Genomic DNA, 21,902 nt, shown 5'->3' on the forward strand with positions numbered 1-21,902 from the left:
TGCCTTGGAGATAAGTTTCATTAGTTATAATGGGGTGGCCCTGTGACCCTCAGAACCTGGGTTCTAAGTATATATATGAAACAATGGTTGTGTTGGGAAGAAAAACAATTGCTTTGTTTGTCCTTAAGACAGATGATATTTGCAGTGTTACTTTGAAATTACAAATATCCAATTAAAAACTAAGCGAACACACCATTTTTTTGATTCAATCCTGTATATTCATTATTTTACAAATCATTAGTTATACAAAAGACACTGATGTACATAAACTTAAAGGGTTGTCCTAAACAAAGTTCATCAAAAAACAAACAGTTGGCTTACACGTGTTTAGGTGCATGGAAGTCAAACAGTGACATTTACTACAATTCACAAATAAACATACATAATGACGATTAAAAACCAGTCCAAAAATCACTATACATTGGTTACAACCCTATTACACTTTTCTAGTTGTGGTTGAAACTTAATAGGGACTGATGGGTAAAACTACGTCGACGTTTCGACCCTATGTTACGGTGCTTGTTTTTCGCAACCAGCTCAGGTCTTCATCAGGACTAGAAATACGACTGGACAACCTATGGGGGAAAGGAAAAGCTTTTAGCATCTTAGGTGTGTTCTAATATGCTGGGTGGTAAGAGTGTAACCATTTGGTTATCTCACCTGTAGGGATCAAAGACCTCCGTCTATTTCTGAGACGAGGGTAGGAGGATCTGTCAGCCGACAATATTCACTTCTCAGAGGTATTCACTCCTCAGGGGTCATTCACTTCACGAAATCTGTAAGTGAGGTTCCATATTTACTACGATTGACTATCAAAATTTAAACCATCATTTAAGATTAGGACGTATTGCTATTCGTACGTACCTTGTGCAATTTATGCATACGATTCATCCAACAGCCGGCGGAGAATCTGAAAATCACTCGTTAAAGTGCCGCTTTGCGTTCACCTGCGATAACAGGAAGGAAGACTTAAATCAGGCTCTTTGTAGATTCAGGTTTGTTTTTAAAACAGTGGCGATTTAATAAATGCGCCTTATATTTGTGCAGAATTGTTAAAAAAGGAATTATTGCATGCATTAGACAGGGCTATAGAAGTCAATGCTTATACCGAATGTCTAGACTCTATTCCATCTGTGAATTTAGATAAATAGGTCTTCTCTGTAAAGTTAGACACAACCGCTCAATTGAAATGAGGCTAGCCGCTATATTTTCATGAAAAGTGAATTTGAAGTGCACACTTATTGTCGGGGCCAAGAAAAATGCTTAGAGCACAGCCTCTCATACATTCAAAATGGAAACAAGTGTTATGAATAACAAAGCTCAATTGAGGTGAGCATAACCGCTATATTTTCATGAAAAGTGAACTTGAAGTGCACGCTTATTTGTCAAAGCCACGAGAAATGCTTAGAGCATGGCCTCTCATACACTCAGGTAGAAAACGAGTGTTACGAATAACATGCGATATAAACAATTTGCATCGATGTGGGGTGCACAAAAAAGGGAATTAAACGGCTAAGTGCGCTATTTTTAAAAACATGATAGAAATGTATTAATGTAGGTGGTTCTTGTGTCAGGCAAGTTATTGACGCGAGCACGGTGGAACTGAATCCTACTTACTGTTTTGGGGTCAGAGGAACGGCTCTCTTTCCTACACGGAATAAATCGGGAATACTTGAGTTCTGGCCGTTACGGAGTCTCATTTAGCCAAACTTCACGCATTTCATGTGACCACGCACTCGTAAACGACGTGATGGGGAGAGTGTTGTAAACCTCAGACTGGACTTTACAAAGCGACTAGAGTTAACATTAACCCTTAGATTTTAGAGTTGCCAAAGATATTCGTTAGTGACAGTGATGTAAACCAGGACTGGAATTCACAAAGAAACTCAAGTTAACATTAACCCTTCGATCTCAGGTTACCAGAGATATTGTATACAGGTACAGCGTATCGAATTTAGAGTCCTACTTCGCAATCATATGTTTCTGTTTCTGAACTTATGGGGAAATGGATGATTATCGCAATAAATATCTACATCATAAACATTGTTTTGATTTACAGCATCTAATGTAGGTATATAATTCTCATAAGTCATTTTAGAAACATTTAAGTTATATTCGGAATGTTCTTACATTTATATAATTTGGAACATAAGTGCATACCACGATAAAAATCCACATCATGAACACTTTACAGATGTAAAGCATCTAATGTAACTATATACTTCTCGTGAATTGTATTAACAACATTTCTGGTATATAAGAAGTATTCTTGCATTCCTGTGATTTAAAACTTACAATATATTGCTGTATTAATCATAGGCCTAAGGGGTTTAAATTTGTAGGGTGTAACTGCATGTAGCCTATCCCAAATTTACATTGTTTACTCATTTGCATGTGGTCTCTTCTTGTTCATTCAAACCTTGTGCTACTGAATTAAGTATATGTATCCACAGGCACTCTTTGTAATTCAAAGTTGAAGTCCTATTCCCTCCTCTCTGGTGTAAGACCACTTTCTCTATGACCCACCATTCTAGGTCTTCATGTGTGTGGTTTGCTATTTTATAGTGTTCCACTACGGCCCCCCGCGGCGGGATGCCTGGCTTTCACCTTGGGGATGCCCTGTACGGGTTATCTCGCAGGGAAAAAGCCAGGACGGGTTCCCAAAGCAAGCGCCGAGATGCCTCACGGTGATTCGGGCGCTATAAAAGAAGACATAACATAACATAACACTAGTGGCGCCCCTTGTGTGTTACAACGAATTCTACTCTGATGTTGCATGATTCTATTTTCTACTCGCTGAGTCGTTTGTCCCACATAGATTAGCTGGCATGGGCATTTAATGGCGTATACAAGATTCTGGCTATTACAGTTTGTAAATCTAGTCATTGTATACTGTTTTGAACCGTATGTAAAAGAATTTCCAGTTTTGGTGTATTTGCACACTTTACAATGGCCGCACCTCTGATGCCCTGTCATTGGTTGTAAGCCCAATTGGCTTCTGATGTCATCAGGTTTGGTAGTCTCCAAAAAGGATGATACAACATGATCTTTAACATTTTTTGCCCGTTTATATGAGCACATCGGCGGTTCTGGCATTCCAATTTCCTGGCCCACTAGATTCCAGTATTTTTTAACCACTTTCGAGATCTCATGGCTCCTCGTATTAAATGTTGTAACACAAATGAGTTTGTCCATTTCAGCACTTTTCTCTTGTACTTCTAGCAGTGGTTCCCTGGAGCGGTACCATGCCCGTTTACGGGATCTATTGAGTAGACCCCTCGGATACCCCCTCTCTTTTATTTTACTAATGAGGGCATCACTTTCCTTGAAATAATCCTTGCGTCTAGAACAATTTCTGCGTAACCGCAAAAATTGCCCGAATGGCAGGTTATCCCGCAAATTCCTGGGATGGTGGGAGTTGTATCGTAATAAGGTATTGCAGTCTGTTAGCTTCTTGTATAAATTCATTAGAATCTTTCTATCTCTCAAAAGATAAATCTAGGAATGGTATTGATTCTTTGTGAAAGGACATCGTAAACTGGATATCTGTAGAGCACTGATTGAGCCAAGTTAAGAAGGTTTCTAACGTATCCTTTGTGCCAGTCCAAATCATGACGACATCGTCTATATACCTTTGCCATTTTGTTATACACTCTCCATATGGGTTTTGGTTACTGTAAAGGTATTTAAACTCAAAATCATCCATATAGATGTTCGCCAGACTTGGTGCAAATCCAGCTCCCATCGCCACTCCTCTGCATTGATAGTAAAAGTTGTTTTGAAACATAAAATAATTCTTAGACATGGCAATTTCCAATAGTTGTACAAGGAAATCGGTAGGTACCCAGTGTGGTGCCGGGCGAATGTGGAGGATCTTTTTAATGACCTCTATCGCCTCTTGTTGGGGTATGCTCGTATATAACGAGCATACATCGAGAGTGACAAGTAATTGTGTTTCCGAGTCGAATGGTAAATCTTCAAAGATTTGTATCGTGTGCATAGTGTCCTTCAGGTACGATTTAGTATTTAGCATAAAAGGTTGTAGGAAGCTATCCAGGTATTGATTTACAGGCTCGAGGGAGGATAGATCCACACCCCGAAACAATCGGTCTTCCTGGGGGTTTGTGGATGCTTTTGTGGATCTTAGGGATGGTATATATGGTCGGGATCCTTGGGTCTGCTTTGTTCAGGAATTTTAATTCTGGCTCAGAAAGGTATCCTTCTTCCAATCCCTTGGTCGTTAGAGTCTTTATTAGTCTTGCAACCTCTTTTATTGGATCACCCGGGATTTTTGTGTAGCTATTCTCACAATTGAGTTGTTATTGCATCTCCACTACGTAGTCTTCTCGATCTTGTATCACAACCGCTCCCCCCCTTATCAGCTGTCTTGATAACGATTGCTTCATTGGATTTCAGATCTTGGAGTGCTTGTCTTTCTCCTTTGGAGATATTATGCTTAATGTATTTAGTGTTGTTAAGTAAGTCCATTACTTCAGACATTACCACTTTTTCATAGGCCATGACTCTGTCATTTACAAGATGATTTGCCGGAGTGAAGGTAGAGCAAGGGCGGAAGGAGGTGGCTGCCTGTCTCCTATTGTATTCCCCCTTGTTTGAAAAGAAATATTTTAATCTAATTTTTCTGAAAAACTGCTGGAGTTCTAATTTGATGGTAAAAGAGTTTGGAGGGGTGGTGGGTATGAATGACAAACCCTTTGCTAGAATGCTATGTTCATCTTGGATTAGAGTATGTCTTGAGATATTCACTATTGGATCACTTTTGTCCCGGTTCGTGGATGGGGGGAGATTGACCAAATTCCTCTCTTCACTATTATTATTCTCATGGTTGGTTTCAATCTGTGCACCTGTTGTCTGATCTATAGTAATGGTGGTCGTTAATACATTTCTATTGTGTTTATTAAAATAGCGCACTTAGCCGTTTAATTCCCTTTTTGGTGCACCCCACATCGATGCAAATTGTTTATATCGCATGGTATTCGTAACACTCGTTTTCTACCTGAGTGTATGAGAGGCTGTGCTCTAAGCATTTCTCTTGGCCTTGACAAATAAGCGTGCACTTGAAGTTCACTTTTCATGAAAATATAGCGGTTATCCTCACCTCAATTGAGCTTTGTTATTCGTAACACTTGTTTCCATTTTGAGTGTATGAGAGGCTGCGCTCTAAGCATTTTTCTTGGCCCCGACAATAAGTGTGCACTTAAAATTCACTTTTCAAGAAAATATAGCGGTTAGCCTCATCTCAATTGAGCGGTTGTGTCTAACTTTACCGAGAAGACCTATTTATCTAAATTCACAGATGGAATAGAGTCTAGACATTCGGCATAAGCATTGACTTCTATAGCCCTGTCTAATGCATGCAATAATTCCTTTTTTAACAATTCTGCACAAATATAAGGCGCAGTTATTAAATCGCCACTGTTTTAAAAAAAAAAAAAACAGAATCTACAAAGAGCCTGATTTAAGTCTTCCTTCCTGTTATCACAGGTGATCGCAAAGCGGCACTTTAACGAGTGATTTTCAGATTCTCCGCCGGCTGGTGGATGAATCGTATGCATAAATTGCACAACGTACGTACGAATAGCAATACGTCCTAATCTTAAATAATGGTTTAAATTTTGATAGTCAATCGTAGTAATTATAGAACCTCACTTACAGATTTTGTGAAGTGAATGACCCCTGAGGAGTGAATACCTCTGAGGAGTGAATATTGTTGGCTGACAGATCCTCCTACCCTCGTCTCAGAAATAGACGCAGGTCTTTGATCCCTACAGGTGAGATAACCAAATGGTTACACTCTTACCACCCAGCATATTAGAACACACCTAAGATGCTAAAAGCTTTTACTTTCCCCCATAGGCTGTCCAGTCGTATTTCTAGTCCTGATGAAGACCCGAGCTGGTTGCGAAAAACAAGCACCGTAACATAGGGTCGAAACGTCGACGTTGCATTTCCCATCAGTCCCTACTAAGTTTCAACCACAACTAGAAAAGTGTAATAGGGTTGTAACCAATGTATAGTGATTCTTGGACTGGTTTTTAATTGTCATTATGTATGTTTATTTGAGAATTGTAGTAAATGTCACTGTTTCACTTCCATGCACCTAATCACGTGTAAGCCAACTGTTTGTTTTTTGATGAATTTTGTTTAGGACAACCCTTTAAGTTTATGTACATCAGTGTCGTTTGTATAACTAATGATTTATAAAATAATGAATATACAGGATTGAATCCCAAAAATTGTGTGTTCGCTTTTTTAATTGGATATTTGTAATTTCAAAATAACACTGCAAATATCGTCTGTCTTAAAGACAAACAAAGCAATTGTTTTTCTTCCCAACAGAACCATTGTTGCATATATATACTTGGAGATAAGTTTGGCTGCTCGTGCAAAGCTACTAAGGGGGTGAGCAGGGCTATCTCAGAAGGTGTCCTTACTTAGCCTAACGTTGAAACGAGGGGTCGGGGACTTCCGCCTCCAGCATTTGGTGGCAGTGGTAAGGGATAAGGACTCGAACTTCCAACACTCATCTACCTTAATTCCTAAATCGAGGACTACTTTATCATCAAGGAATATTGTCTGAGCATGAATCGGGAATCTATGGCATGATGATGTGTGTCTGTGGCTTACTGACTGATAAAGGGACAAATTAATTTTCAGGGAATACTAACTGATCAGCCATCTATGGCATAATGGTGTGAGTCTGCTGACTTGCTGCCTAATTAAGGCACAACCTCTTGATCGAGGATTACTAGCTGATCAGAGATGTAAGGCATGATGGTGTGGGGTCTACTGCCTGACAGAATAGGAATAATGCTACAACTGCCTGGATATGGCTACCTTTCTGATGGGGAGGACACAGGTCCATCACATGTTGGTGGGGCTAAGTTATGAAAGCTGGACAGCTGGCTGATTTGGGCACTACTGCTTGATGCTGGAGCTGTCTGGTGAAGGGCTAACTGAATGAGTCGCAATTATGTTTTGAGGAGTGTAGGGAGGACTACAGTCTGGTGTATCTGGTGTACCTTTCATCTCATCCTGTGGAACATACCTCACAAGACAGTGGATCCCCCTGTACAGCAGGATATCTCCTTCCTGAATAAATTTATCCCGGATGCTGTAGCTTAATTGTCCATCTGGCTATAGTGCTTTACGTATGAGGTAGACCAGCCACACTACTCTTGGGCATTAGTCTACCCATCCTGCATGTTGACTCATTGAGTGATAACTGCTGCATGTGAGGGAAGAAAAATGCATCAAGAACAAATTATCCTCCATCAGGTTGTAGTCTCTCCTTCAGTAGGGAACGAGCCAGTTAGGCAGTAAATAATTACCATATTATGCCACTTTCAATAGATATTTGTGTTTGTTGGAGTACTGATTTAGTGCTAACCTAGCAGTATACAGTGTTGTATTTAAGTCAGACCAAGGGCTAAAGGTGATCATTTACTTAGACACAGAGACACCTGCTGGTATTAGCCATCCGCTATAAACCCAATGAAAACCTGCGATCAGGAACGACAAACCTTATCTCTAAATGAAGCTTATAATATTTTAAACATAGATGTAGATCTCTGGGAATCCAGGGATCCAGACTGTGTAACTTACTGAACCCAAGTCTAGGGCGCCACCACGCTACAGTTTCAGAAACAGTCTGAATGATGTTCCAGTGTTAATGCAGCTAAACTCCCCATCTCTGTGAATAAGGACTGAAGACTATTACACCAGAATTCTCCCTTCACCGGTTGGAACCAAGGCCCTTTTTCGATATTTCACCTAGCGCTCCTAAATATACTGACTGTAACAAATAGCACTCTATACAAATCTAAATATATACAATAATGTCACTGTGTTTTTTTAACTCTACCTCGACCCCATCACTTTTGTTCAAATGTGTTTCTATGTATGCATGTTTAAGTTATTTTTATTACGCAAACAAATGAAGGACGGATTGCTGAACAAATCATACATTCACCCTCAGTCAAGAGATCTGGGTTAAATCCATTGTTCTTTTGCTCACCATGCCACCCCAGTTTAGACCCAGCCATATGCAAATCAGTCTTGACACTGTGCCTCATGGGAACAGTCCAGACCGAACTGCCAAGCCAGGTCCTCCCTGGACCGGAAACAAGTATCCTGGGACTGGTTTCTGGGTATTATTTTTATAGCACAAACCTAGCTAATAGACAGCGGAACACTGTACATGGCCAAAGTCAGGCTTAACCTCAACAAGTAATCGGAGAGAGGTAGCCGGATTGTGGATGGTTAATGCATTCGGATGCATTGTTCTTTAAAGAGGCGAGGCTTCATCTTTCATACTTTTGAGCAGCGTTGAGGTGGCCCTGATTGAGACAGAGATGTTGTTCGATCACAGATTTCTTTTACCATCATAATCTTTGTTGATGTAGAATACACTAAAAAAAAGAGAATATTTAAAGAAATGTTTTTTTTGTTTTTTCTTCAGTTTCCTAGGTTTGCACTTGTCTGCCGAACCTTAAGAGGCATAGGGTAAGTGTTGTTCACTGTTGTTTCTCGCTGTGGGTAGCCGGATGACCACTTGGGATGAATTGCAGTGGGAGGTGCATTTGGGTCTATGCATATTTGTGTTCTTGGCACATGTGGAGTAACACCTAGGCAGAGTAATATGAGAGAGAGGACATTATGAAAGCATAATTCCATTTACCCAAGTGTTAAGTTTTAAAAAAACACATTTCAGCTGTGTATCCATGGTGTTTACAAGGGTTCAAAATGAATGCAATACTTAAAGTATAAAGGAATTTGTAAAATGTAAATGACCGAAAATAATAAAACACATAAGGAACATGAAATGCATCACTTCATATAAGTGTACGGAATAGAACAGCAGGTTTTCACATACATTACAATATGAAAAGTTCTCCATAAGGATAATGTCACCAACAAGTGTTGCATTCACACTTCAGAGAGAAATCCAATATCTCTGGTGATGCCACAGTGGGGTGATCATTTTCTTGGGATTTTGTGGTTCATAGTCTTTGGTCTGGAATGAAAGGTATGAATACCTCTCCGGTCGCATGACCGGAGACAGACGTCGAGACTTACTCGGGATGCCCATTACTGAGACCGCGATTACGGCTCACTCTAATCCTGGCAAATTTAAGACTAAGGCTTTCCCAGCATTAAGATCACGCTGTCTCCCTCATCCTTGTGCCAACCACGGCACTCAATTCACCATGGCTTGACTCAGATCTTGTATCGTGAGGCCATATGTGGCTTTCATTATTCTACAAGCTGCAATGGACAATCCCCTCCTAACGTACGGCTCAAACTAACTATCTGGTGCTTGAATCCGGTTGGTGTTCTCCCATACACAAGGACCCATCCTGCGATTACGGTAGGACTACTCAGGTTGTGCACAGTGCCTCTCTAGCACTCCCCATATGGGCTTTGTTTATTAAATACAGGCATGTTACTCTAATGTCCTGAAGATTATCCCACTATTTATTCAAGGGATTGAAACGCCGTCATCACAATGTACACCATATATGTTTACTAAACTGTTATGTTTAATATGTATTGGTGTCTCTAGGATACTTCATGTGTTCCATTTGTATTATGCTCATATATAGACACTCTTTTTTGCCTGAACCCTTTACTTAATGTTGTTTGTCCGTTCGTGTTAGTAGGATGCAGGCTGTGTCCCACTTGGATTGTTTCCCTTACTTTGTGTTATATTTTTAATTATTGCATATTAAATACCTGTCCGACTGGACAGAGAAATATAGTATTGATTGAGTCTATATTAATTTGTAATGTACTAGATTATTGTCTAGAAACGACTGTCTTTAGAAATACTGTTTTACAGAAGCAAAACATAAAATGTATCCAGGTAAATGCAAGCGCCAAGTGGCGAATAACGAAATCCATCTGGCACCCACAGGACAGCAAGTAGGATGTAAAGCAACAAACGAATGTACATAGTGAAGAGTGATAATTACTTAAAATAGTAAATTACTGCAGAAAAAGACAAGAACCAAAGAAAATAAATCTTATCAATCAAGTGCCCGTGAATGAGAAGAAATCGGTAGGGAACCCCTGTGAGCAATCTCTCTCCACCATCAGTAGGTCCCTTCATTTCCTCCTGAAATGGATAACAAATACAAATGATTATAAATTATAACAAATTGCACACAATTACACTTAGATTCATGTTTGCAGTGCTTTAGTACACAATTGCCACCCCTGGGGCCCATGTTGATTTGCTCAATAGCAAAGAAACTCAAGAGGAAACTGTTTGATAAGTGGTATTCTTGAAAATGCCTGGCGACAGGATAATGCGTGTCTCTGTTGTTAATAGCCAGCATGTGCTCCAATACCCTCTTCTGAGCCATAAAGGTAGTGCTCCCTACGTATCTCAATTTGCAAGGGCACTCGAGCACATACACCCGAAAGGTAGAACTACAGGTCAAAAATTGGGTTAATCTTTTGGTCTTGTTACGCCCTGGTGTTGTGTATACTTTAACCATGTTGCTATTGCAGCATACCTTACTGTGTCCGCAGGGAAAAAAGACTTGTAGATTGTGATCCCCTTTATGTTGTGTATGGGATATATAGCTGTGTACAAGAATGCCCCTCAAACTGCGGACTTTCCTATACGTGATTCTCTGTCTGTTGCATAGAGTGTGACCTACAATCAGATCACTGGTAAGGAAATCCCAATTCCTTGCCATGATCTCTTGTATCTGCTGTGCATTCCTACTTTAGGTCAGTATTACTCTAGTGTCATTGGTTCCCATGGTGCCAGTGTCCCTGTTAGGTTTATTCAGGGTTTTTGATCTGCTGACCAAGCTGGCTTTCAATTTTGCACATTCCAAGACCCAGTTGGGATACCCACTGGCCTTAAATCTGGAGATCATATTTTCTTGTTCAATGCTTTTGTAGTGTGGCGTAAGGCCTGCTTTGTGCGCATGTTATGTTAGCATGGCTTATTAGAAGTTTAAAAGCCATTTTACCTTTTTCCGCTTTTGCACATGACACTGCATAGCTGTTTTTGTAAGTTATCCTTCCTGAAGATTACACATGAGAAAGGGTTTTGCTTTTGACATCTCTAGACTTACATCGTGCCCCTAGTCTGCACAGTGAGTGTTGAAGCCGTCAAGGTTATCTAAAAATGGTAGCTGTTTTTCGACATGATCGAGTAACGCTTTCTAGACACAACAATTAGGCAGCTTTAGCCAACTAAAATTCTGGTGCCCTTATTATTGCACACTTGCCATGATTTCACACACTTGGAAGATTTTCCGTTTCCAGGGATGCAGAGAGCTTATGCTGATCCAGATGTTATTTACTCTTACTGAGCGGAAAGGTAATGGGGTCCCCAAAAAAGCCTAAGAGACCTTCTTTAGTTTATAATACATAGTTCCTAAATAGGGAGGGTGTTAAAACTAGGCGCTATAAGACCTGTTTTCACCGCCATTGTAATATGTTTTCTCCTTTTGTATTTTATGGAATTGTAACAATGCTGACCATATTATTTTTAATCATATGTCTGTTTATGTTGGCTAAGATACTGCACCTGAGATCACGTTGTTAAAATAAATATTTTAACCTTACCCGTGTCTCTACTTTACTCCTGTTGTGGACTGGTATGAGATATAACGAAAGAGTGTTCTCACTTCCCACCATTCCTGAGTTTGTACTAAGTCACATGTTATAGGTTGTCTAATCATTTGTCATTTTTGTTATAGGACTAAGAGCTAATGTGACACTGTTGCTAGTTGGTTGGGCTTTTTCTAGGTACTGAGGTCAGTTTCTGGTACACCACAATTCACTGATGTCCTAGGTCTATTTGCACAGTTCTGTGTATGAGCCGGATTCTTGCAACACTTTAAGCTTCTTAAGTGCTGCATTTCCTTCTTCCCCTAAATAGTCCACCATATTGAATGCTCCACTTCAGATAATATGGGTGACCACAGAGAGCATGAGGAAGGCTATTACCCACTGTGGTTTGGCGGAAGAGACTAGTTTGCAGGGTGCCTTGACTCCCTACTAATTTGACATCTAGAAATTCAATACTATCTCTGCTCATAGTGTGTGCGAGTTTGATGTTGTGTTCGTTAGAATTCAATTTATTGATAAATGTCAGGGCCTCTTCCTCCGTACCTTTCCAAATTACAAGAAGATAGTCAATAGAACTTAGCAAGAGAATACCCTTCATAAAATCACTGCTGAGATCTGTATCTCTACAAATCTTTTCCTCCCACATTCCCATGAACAGGTTAGCGAAACGGGGGGAAAGCAAGCAACCATATCTGTCCCCAGTACCTGCTTGTAGATTGTGCCATCAAACATAAAGATGTTGTTATGGAGGCAGAGGCTCATCATGTCCTTGAGCATATGTTGGTATGCTCAAGATATCCAATTGGTTTATTTTTTAGAAAATGAAAACCTGCATCTATACCCTGATTGTGATCAATGATAGTGTTCAAAAAATTAACATCAAGAGTAACTGTTAGATTTGGGGGTCTCTAGTTGGCACAGGTAGGTACTTGTGACAAATAGGGACCCTTGCCTCTAGTAAGGGTAAGGGGGTACACACCTAAAATAACCCCTGCTCACCCCCTTGGTAGCTTGGCACGCGCAAACAGGCTTATCTCAGAGGCAGTGTGTAAAGCATTTGTGAACACATACAGTAATCAAGTGACAACACAACAGATGGACACCACACAGGTTTTATATCAAAAATAAGTATTCTTTATATAGACTTATCACCAGACCACAAATGACAAAAAATCCACAATACTATACTTAAAATGATAAGTTTAGCTTAGTTCTCTTTAGTTCTTAAAATGTGGCACTTTGAGTCAATGTACCTTAAGATGCGACACGCAGGGCAACGAAAGTGTTGCAACTATGGAAATGCTGCAAAGATCTGGTGCAAAGAAATAAAGTCGTCAAGTTCTTCCTGATGCAGGACGCTTCTCCGTTGTTGCGAGAAGTCTCGGCTCGATGCGCCAGCTACAGCGGTGACACCCTTGTTCAGTGATGCGACAACAGCGGCTTTGGCAGCGACACTCTTCTCTGACGATGCGAGACACTTCCGCTCGATGCGACAACTGTCGGGGCGACACCCTAGTTCAGTGATGCTACGACAACAGCTCCGACGGCGGCACGCTTTTCTGTGGATGCGAGGGGCTTCTTGTGATGCGGTGCAATGCGACAGCTACAGCAGCGACATCCTTACTCAGAGATGCGCCGGCAGCGGCTGCGACGGCGACACGCTTCTTCGGGGTTGCGGGTCGTTTCTTGAGATGCGGTGTAATGCATCAGCTACAGCGACATCCACGATGCGACGGCAGTGGCTGCGACACGCTTCTCCCTCTTGAGTCTGGCTTGCAGCTCCTTGCAACATGCAGTCCCTCAGAATGCCCAAAACAGCAGCAGGCACTGAAAACATTTTTATTCCCTTAGTTATTTTGCTTGTGCTGTTTTATTCAGTTGTGTTGTGTAGCTGCCTTGTCGGGCGCCAGGACGCTCCTTAGCTGGAGCATCTGTGCGCCTAATAAAAACCACATAACATAACATAACATAACAAAGAACTCTGGGGAGCTGGGGGTTGAAGTCTGTTGTCCCTGAGACTTCAGCAGGAGGCAAGCTCTTTTCTCAAGCCCTTGGAGATCCTTCACAAGTTGAATGAAGTGCACACAAAGTCCTTTCTCATTTGTTTGGCAGTCAGGCAACCACTGCAGGCCTATCCCCCAAGCAGCTCTTCATCTTAGGGATAGTCTCTCTTCAGTTTCATCTCCTCAGCAAAGGTTTCTTCTTATAGTCCAAAAGTGATCTAATTCTCTGAGGTTTGGGTCCCCTCTTTTAAACACAGTTTCTCTTTGTTCTCTGAAGGCAGAGAGGCCTTTGCCTAGTCCATACCGATTCTGGTCAGTCCTGGAGCACTCTGTTTACATGACTCCTCCTTCTTTCCTTTCACAGTGCAGGGCAGAGACATCAGGGGTGGACCCGGCATTGTGGAGGGAAGTCACAGTCCTATTCAGGTCCCAGGTGCAACTCCTCTCTCCCATCTAGATGCAGATCTCTCTATTCAACACTGGGCTGACTCACCGTGTCTCCTGGAATCCCCCAGCCCCTTTCACCCAAACTCCAGACAAGGAATACACAACCTAGCAGAGGCAGGCTTGGATAGTTAGACAAGAAAATACCTACTTTCTGAAAGTGGTATTTTCAAACACAGAATGTTAAAACCAACTTTACTGAAAGATCTATTTCATCATTATGAGTTCAGGCGTACTAAACTCGAGTTTCTACCTAGTTGCCTGAGTCAGTTAGGATTCTTAGATGTAATAATCTAACTGCCCATTCTAGCCAATGGGGAATAGGTAGCCTTGCAATAGTGAAAACGAAAATGGCTGTAATTCACAATTCGGACATGCCACACACAGTACCTTATACTTACAATGCAACCTGTCCTTTGGCCTACCATAGGGGTGTCTGATATGAAGAAAAGGGAAGGTTTAGGGACCGGCAAGTGGGTGCACGTGCCCAGTCAACATGGCAGTACCAGAATGCTCACAGGCTCTGCAATGGCTAGCCTTAGACACAATTTTACAGGCTGCTTCTGTGAGTGGCACAACCAGTGCTGCAAGCCCACTAGCAACATTTGGCTTACCAGCCCTGGGCACTCCTGGTGCACTGTACTAGGGTCTGACAGGGAAACCAAACCAGCCAATCACTAATCCATACATCACTTTATAACAGGGTGAGCATATGCACTTTAACACTGATCAGCAGTCGTAAAGTGCCCAGAGTCATAAAACCAACAAAAACAGGTCAGGCAAAATACAGGAGGAAGGCAAAAAGTTCTGGGATGACCCTGCAAAAAGGGCCACGTCCAACAGTAACCAAAAGGACATTTTCTTTCCACATTGTGCCACCCAATATAGAAAGAAAATCCTTGGTATCCCTGACATATCCGTGATTTCTGCCTCAATGACAGCATATTAAAACGTTTTAATATGCTGTCATTGAGGCAGAAATCACGGAACCCACTGGAGGGTGAGAATTAACTTTAAACATACTTCGAATCCCAGCATGCAGCACCAGCGCAATTCAAAAGAAACCCACCGGAGGGTAATTAACTATTTAAATATGCAGAGGGGAAGAGAGAGTGTGTCAAGCTTCGTGAACTGCCAGCATGCCTTTGAGAAAGGAGCAAGCTGCTCTGAAACGCGTCAGGCTACAAGATTTATTGGGAAGAAAAAGACCGGTTTTGAAAATAAAAGTTCTTGAAGAACACATCTACTGTGAGTGCGTCTTCAATTACGGGGCATCTTTTTGGAAATATATATATATATATACATTTTTTTTTTCTTCTTGTTTGGTGTTTGGCTTTTGGGGAAAAGATGAGGCTGGCAATGCAGATGAAACTGTCTTTCGGCCAGACCTAAAAAGGGTAGGGCTAAGCGCAGATCCCTGCATAACACCACTAGAGAAACTGAAACCCTCTGACTGAAAAGGGGCTAAGAAGATAGAATTAAATCTGTCTGATAAAAACATTTTATCCACCCCAGGGCATAGCCAGAGACACCCATGTTAATCAGTCTTTCAATGAGTACAGCGTGAGCAAACATGGTACATGCTGCAGAGGTTCAAAGTAGCCCAACCAGCCATCATTTGTGTTTCTTTTGCTTTAAAGTGAGTAAAGAAATTTGTTTCTTATGCTGGAGAGTTATTTCCTCGAAATAATTTGTATTTTTATTAAAAAGGTATTGCTATATCAAAAACCCCTTGATATATGTAAAATAGTTTCATTAAAATGAAAAATGATAATCACTTACAGAGTTGATGCATCAATTTCTCACTGTGCTGGGAGGTGATGTCGATTTCTTGCTGTGGCCCTGGCATTGATGTTGACTTGGCCTCCCAGAGAGATGCATGGGGATTTGGAGATGTGTTGGTTCTCAATGCGTTGGTGGCGGCCACAGGGCTGCGTTGAACTGTCCAGCCGCTGTCCCACGATGCGTTAGGTCTTGCATTCGCAAAGCAGGGCCTGAGTCGGTGCGGTGATCTCGGACTTCGGAGATCGGTGCACAAGACTCGGCATGCAATGATTTCTACACCCGCGGGCAGGCGCTGCATGGGTTTCTTCAGCAGCACAATTGCGATGTGTGGAAATTCTTCCTGCACAGCAGAGATGCGTCGGCGACAGATGCAGGTGCATCACGCTTCTTTAGTTGCTTCTCTTTTCCCAGCTCCCAGCCTTAGGAACCATCTCCAAAGCCCCAACACAGGAACAGGCCCCTATTGGCAGGTCTGAACTCGCAGCAAGGAAGTTCAGGGGAGCTATTGGTGATGTCCTCAGAACAGGAGGCAGGCTCTACTTCAAGGCCTTGGAGATCACCTTCAAGCTAGGATACAAACACAGTTCTTCTATTTGGCAGAAACAGCCACTGCAGGCCAACCCCAAACAGCACATAGCAAAGGGACAGTACTTCTTTAGCTTTACCAGCTCAGCTCTTCTCCTGGGCAGAGGGTCCTCTTGAGTCCAGAAGTATTCTGAAGTCTTTTCTATCCCTGAGACTTCCAACAGGAGGCAATCTCTACTTCACGCCCTTGGAGAAAACTCTAATAACAGGATGATGAAAGTACAGTCCAGTCCTTTCCCTGCCCAAGACCTAAGCAACCACTAAAAGCCAACCCCACTTGCCAGGTCGACATGGCAGTAGAGACTGCACGGGGACACTGCAGTGGCAGGTCTGAGACCCCTTTGAAAGGCTGCTTGTGTGGGTGGCACAAGCAGTGCTACAGGCCCACTAGCAGCATTTGATTTACAGGCCCTGGGCACACACAGTAGACTTTACTAGGGACTAAGTAGTAAGTCAAGCAAGCCAATCATGGAAACACCAATCCATATTTACAATTTACACAGAGAGCGTATGCACATTAGCGCTGATTAGCAGTGTTAAAGTGCCCAGCGTCCTAAAACCAACACAAACAGGGTCAAAAACAGGAGGCCAAAAAGCAAATATTCTGGGGGTAAACCTGCTGAAAAATCCATGTCTAACAACCAGCAATAACTTGTATACTTAAACTTTGAACAAAGATGCCACTCTTGGGATGACTTAAGAACGGCATAAATTCACCTAGGCTAAGCGTGATTCGAAATGGATCAGTTTTACAGAGACCTGTATCTCAATTGAAAAATATTAGGGTCAGCGTCCTGTAGCCTGGCTCCTTCAACTCCAAATCAGCTTCACTGGTTTATCAGTAATGCAAATCCATCAGAAGGAGGTATATACAAACTCAATTCAAATCCTGTTTCATTCTTTTGTTTGTTATTTCATAGTAATTCACAGAAGTCTATAGTATTGCTTATTCAAATACATCTATTATGAATTACTGTGAGATATTGTAAGCAAAAGAATGAAACTGGATTAAAATTGAGTGTGTACCTCCTTCTGATGGATTGAGACTTGTAACTTACTCTGGTAACTTCTGTTTGTTTACTAAATACATATTTCTGTGAATATTGCTATAACGTTTCAATATTTCGATTGCTATTATAGATCTGCTAAAGAAGTCTTGAAACACCATGCTGACGTTGAGGTAAGAATCCACACTCTCCATGTAGTTATACATATATCTATCTATCTATCTGTCTGCCTATATATATATATCTATCCACCAATCTACCACAGCACTAACCACCACTGTAACTACCATCTCCCTGACCACCACACCCCCACCACCTTGCCAGCATAATAAACACCACCAACTTTACCAGCAACCTACCACCACCACATGGTACTACCTACCTACCTCCACCCCCTGACCTCACTACCCTAATCACAATCAACTGGCCCTACCCACCACAACCCTAACCACCCTCACCAACCTAACCACCACCCTAACTACCTCCACCCTAACCAGACTACCACAATTACCAGCCTACCACCACCCTGCGACCACCTCCCAATACTTCCACCGTAAACACAACCAACTTACCCACCACCATCAGCCTAACCACAATCAACACAACCCTAACCACACCCACCACTCTGCCCTAACAACCATCACCACCAACGTAGGAGGCTGGCTTAGTATATGATGCTCACCTATGTAAGTGTTGCACTCTGCACTAATCCAGAAAACGCTTATGGTAATTTTAGTGGTCTTAGCAACCTTAGAAAGCTCTCCGAGTGGTAGCTGTAGGAAGTATCCTTCACACTTGGTCCAGAATGAGTGTAAAGCAGCTTGTTTTACCAGTACTTAATCTTATGGTATGGATTAAGTGAAAAAGAACCACCCAGTGTAGTTCTAACATGTATTTATTATTAACACTCATTAACATATTGAAGTATCTCATACCCAGAGATATAAAGACAATACACACAATACTTTGTCAATAGAATTTGTAAATAGCACAGAATACACAATGGTATACACAGGGAGACCAAACCATATATTTAAATAGCGGAATGAGAACCACGACTAAAGTTAAGACTGGACCCAGAAGACGTAGAAGAGTTGGGCACCCATGGAACCACCCAAGGTGAGTATCTAGGAACCCCACATAGGCAGTGTGCATTGTGGGAACACAACTTTGTACTCAATGAAAGTCAATGGGTAAGTCGTGGTTGCAATTTTAGGACACTTCCCAGCGGACACTAAACAAACCCTGTGGAAGATGGTTGGAGAGTTTCCCCACCTGTGGATACCCCAGGAACCAGGATACCTGCACCAGGGAAGCTGGGTGCATAGGTGAGAAGTGACGTCAGAAGCCGCTGTAGACCACAATGGAGGACTTCAGTAAAGATGCTGCTGATGCAGAAGGTTCTCGAGCTGTCCCACGTTTGATGTCAAGAGCCAATGGGTCAGTGTCCGGCAGGGGCACCAACAAGATTTGGCAGCAGCGAACAACCTAGTCATCGAAAAAGGTGCAGGGTGGGTACCAGCAAGGTCCAAGTGACTCACCACAAGCAGGTAAGTCAGAGCAGGTTCGAGCAAGCAGTGGAGCCCACTGGAGCACCTGAAGACCCTCAAGAGGACATGGAGGCTCAGGAGCGCAAGAGAACCTCGAGCAGTTCACCGAAAGATGCAGGCCCAAGGTACAAAGGATATGGTGCAGGCGAATACATTGGCTCCAGGAGATGCTTGAGGTGGGAGGTTCTTACAGGCCAAAGATCTCTGGACGAGTCAACAAGCCTTTGCAATGGCAAGTCAACATGGTGCACAGGGGTACTGGCTTCCAACTTGCTAGGAACACAGTTCAGGCCTCAAGGGATTTGAAGAACCACCACCTGTGTTGCTAAACCGTTCGTAGTCCCTAGGAGCTCAGGAATAGCAGACATGTCCGCTACATTGCTGTGCCTGCAGATACAGGGAAGTGACTCCATCACTTCAAGGGAGATTCCTTTGGGTGTCTTTGAAGTCCACAGGCCTTGTGAAAAACCTGTATGGAGCACAGGCACAGATGTTGCAACGAGACCAGGAGCAGCAGGAATCTTGCCAGTTGCAGTCTCGGTTTCCAAAGTGAAGTCCAGTGATGTCCGGAGTGTCCAGATGGTTGGAATTGAAGTGGTATTGGATGTGAATCTTGTCCCACAACGAATCTAGGGACCCACCCACCGGTAAGCCCTTAAGTACCCTAAGAAACTGTTGGGACAATTCAGGGGTTCCTTCCACAGGAGTGTCTGGAAATTGGGGAGGATACTCCCATGTCCTTTGTCCAGTTTCGCACTAGAGTGGGAGCCAATGACTCACTGAACTGGTTTCAACTGGAGCATGCAAGAAGGGCACCAAATGTGCCCTTCAAAGCAGTCTAGTGGTGCTGGCAACAGCCCCCACCCTGTCCCAATACACTAAGTCCTGTCTGGGAGGTGGTCACACCTCCTTGTGACAGGAAACCTATTGTCCTGCCTTCCTTTGCTTGAGCTTGTCTCAGCAGCAGGAGGGCAGAATCATGTCGCTGGTCGGCAGCAGCCATAATTTGCTGTCCAAGTCTGGAGACTGGTCCCGGGAACACTGATTACCTCCTGGAGGAGCTTTACAGTGTATGGAATCATACGGTGTGAGGTTATGATTCCAACATGTTTGATACCAAACACGACAGGGTTCATTACAGCCAGTTTAGTGGTAGCCATTGCCTAATGACTCTTAGGCACTCTATCTATCGCAATGGCTGGTGCACTTACAACATGGGAGAATGGACTCTGAAGGTTGTTGGGAGGTCCTGCTCATGTAGGGGCACCCTCACACTTAGAACCGATCACACCTGCCGTCAGGAATGAAAGGCCTGCCCTAGGGGGGACATAGGTTTTAAGTGCAGTGACTTTAGATTAAAGGAAACATATATCTTTTGTAAGTGGTGCTAGCACCAGCGTACACAGGCTGCAATAGCAGACCTGTAGTTACAATTTGAGTGGTCTCTCATGGGTGGCATATTGCATGCTTCAGCCCATGGAGACACCTGGTGTACCTGTACTCTGGGCAATCTGGAGTGTACCTAAGTACTCACCATGTCCAATTTAGGGAAGAAGCACAGAGACTGCGGTCCTGATTAGCAGGATCCCAGTCAGACTAGTCAGTTAAACATAATGACACCAGCAAAAAGTGGGGGTGACCATGAAAGCAGATTCTACAACCACCCTACAGTCACTCTAACCACTACGGCACTCAATTCCACTCAGCGTCATTCCACTCTATGCCACCACAATCCACCCTCTGACCCCACCCTCTACCACTCCACTCTACGGCTCTGCACTATATGCCAATGCACGCTATGCGACTTTACCCAAAACCAATGCACCCTACGCTACTGCACTCTACGCTTATATACTCTACAGTGTATGCCACTAAATGTTACTCTATAATTCTCTACACCTGCTGCACTTTCCACCAATGCACTCTAGTCTACACTACTGCACTCTACGACACTTTACTCTGCAACACTGCACTCTGCCACTTACCTCTATGCGGCTTAAATATGCACCACTATATTCTGCGGCACTGCACTCTATGCCACCTCACTCTACTTAGAACCAATCTACTGCACTTTATCCCAGTGCACCCTATGTCACTATACTCTTTGCCACTATACTCTATTCCAATCCACTCTATGCCACTCTAATCTACTCTGCACCACTGCACTCTGACACTTTATACCTCTCTACTCTACAACAATCTACTCCATGCCAGTAGTGCACTCTACCCCACTCTACTATGCACCACTGCACTATTTCCTACTGCACTCTACACCACTCCAGTCTAGGCCTCTCCACTCTACTCTGCACAACTTCACTCTACGCCACTCTCATCAATGCCACTCTACTCTGCAACACTGCACTCAATGCCATGTAGTCTATCCCACGACTCTATGCCGCTACAATCCACCCTGCACCACTTAAGTCTGCGCCACTCCACTCTACTCTGAAACAATCTACTTTGTGCCACTGCTCTTTACACCACTGTCCTCCACTCTGGGCCACTCCACTCTGCACCCACTCCACTCACTCCACTCTGCACCCACTCCACTCTGTGCCACTCCATTGTGCCAGTCCACTCTGCCACTGCACCCTTTGCTGTGCTACTCTACACCACTCTACTCTACACCACTCTACTCTACACCACTCTACTCAAAACAATGAACTCTATGCCACTGCACTCTACCCCAACTACTCTGCACCACTGCACTCTACTCTGCAACATACTACTCCACTACACTTTATGCTATGCCACTCTACACCATTGCACTTTATATCACTGCACTCTACTCGTCGCCACTCTACTCGTCGCCACTCTACTCGTCGCCACTCTACTCGTCGCCACTCTACTCATCGCCACTCTACTCTTCGCCATTCTACTCGTCGCCACTCTACTCTCCACCTCTCTACTCT

The 21,902-nt window shown here is 42.9% G+C and overlaps 1 protein-coding gene across 1 annotated transcript in view; it reads left to right on the forward strand.

The window, feature by feature from the left end:
* The window catches only part of LOC147747101 (vitamin D3 hydroxylase-associated protein-like), a 374,791-nt gene that overhangs the window by 303,626 nt on the left and 49,263 nt on the right, over window positions 1–21,902 (forward strand). The window contains exons 11-12 of the mRNA XM_086952349.1: window positions 8,483–8,526; window positions 17,574–17,613. Coding sequence (XP_086808475.1) covers window positions 8,483–8,526; window positions 17,574–17,613 — 84 coding nt within the window. The remainder of the gene's footprint in view (window positions 1–8,482; window positions 8,527–17,573; window positions 17,614–21,902) is intronic.

This window comes from Lissotriton vulgaris, chromosome 1_1 (genome assembly GCF_964263255.1).
Source record: "Lissotriton vulgaris chromosome 1_1, aLisVul1.2, whole genome shotgun sequence".
Classification (NCBI taxonomy): domain Eukaryota; kingdom Metazoa; phylum Chordata; class Amphibia; order Caudata; family Salamandridae; genus Lissotriton; species Lissotriton vulgaris.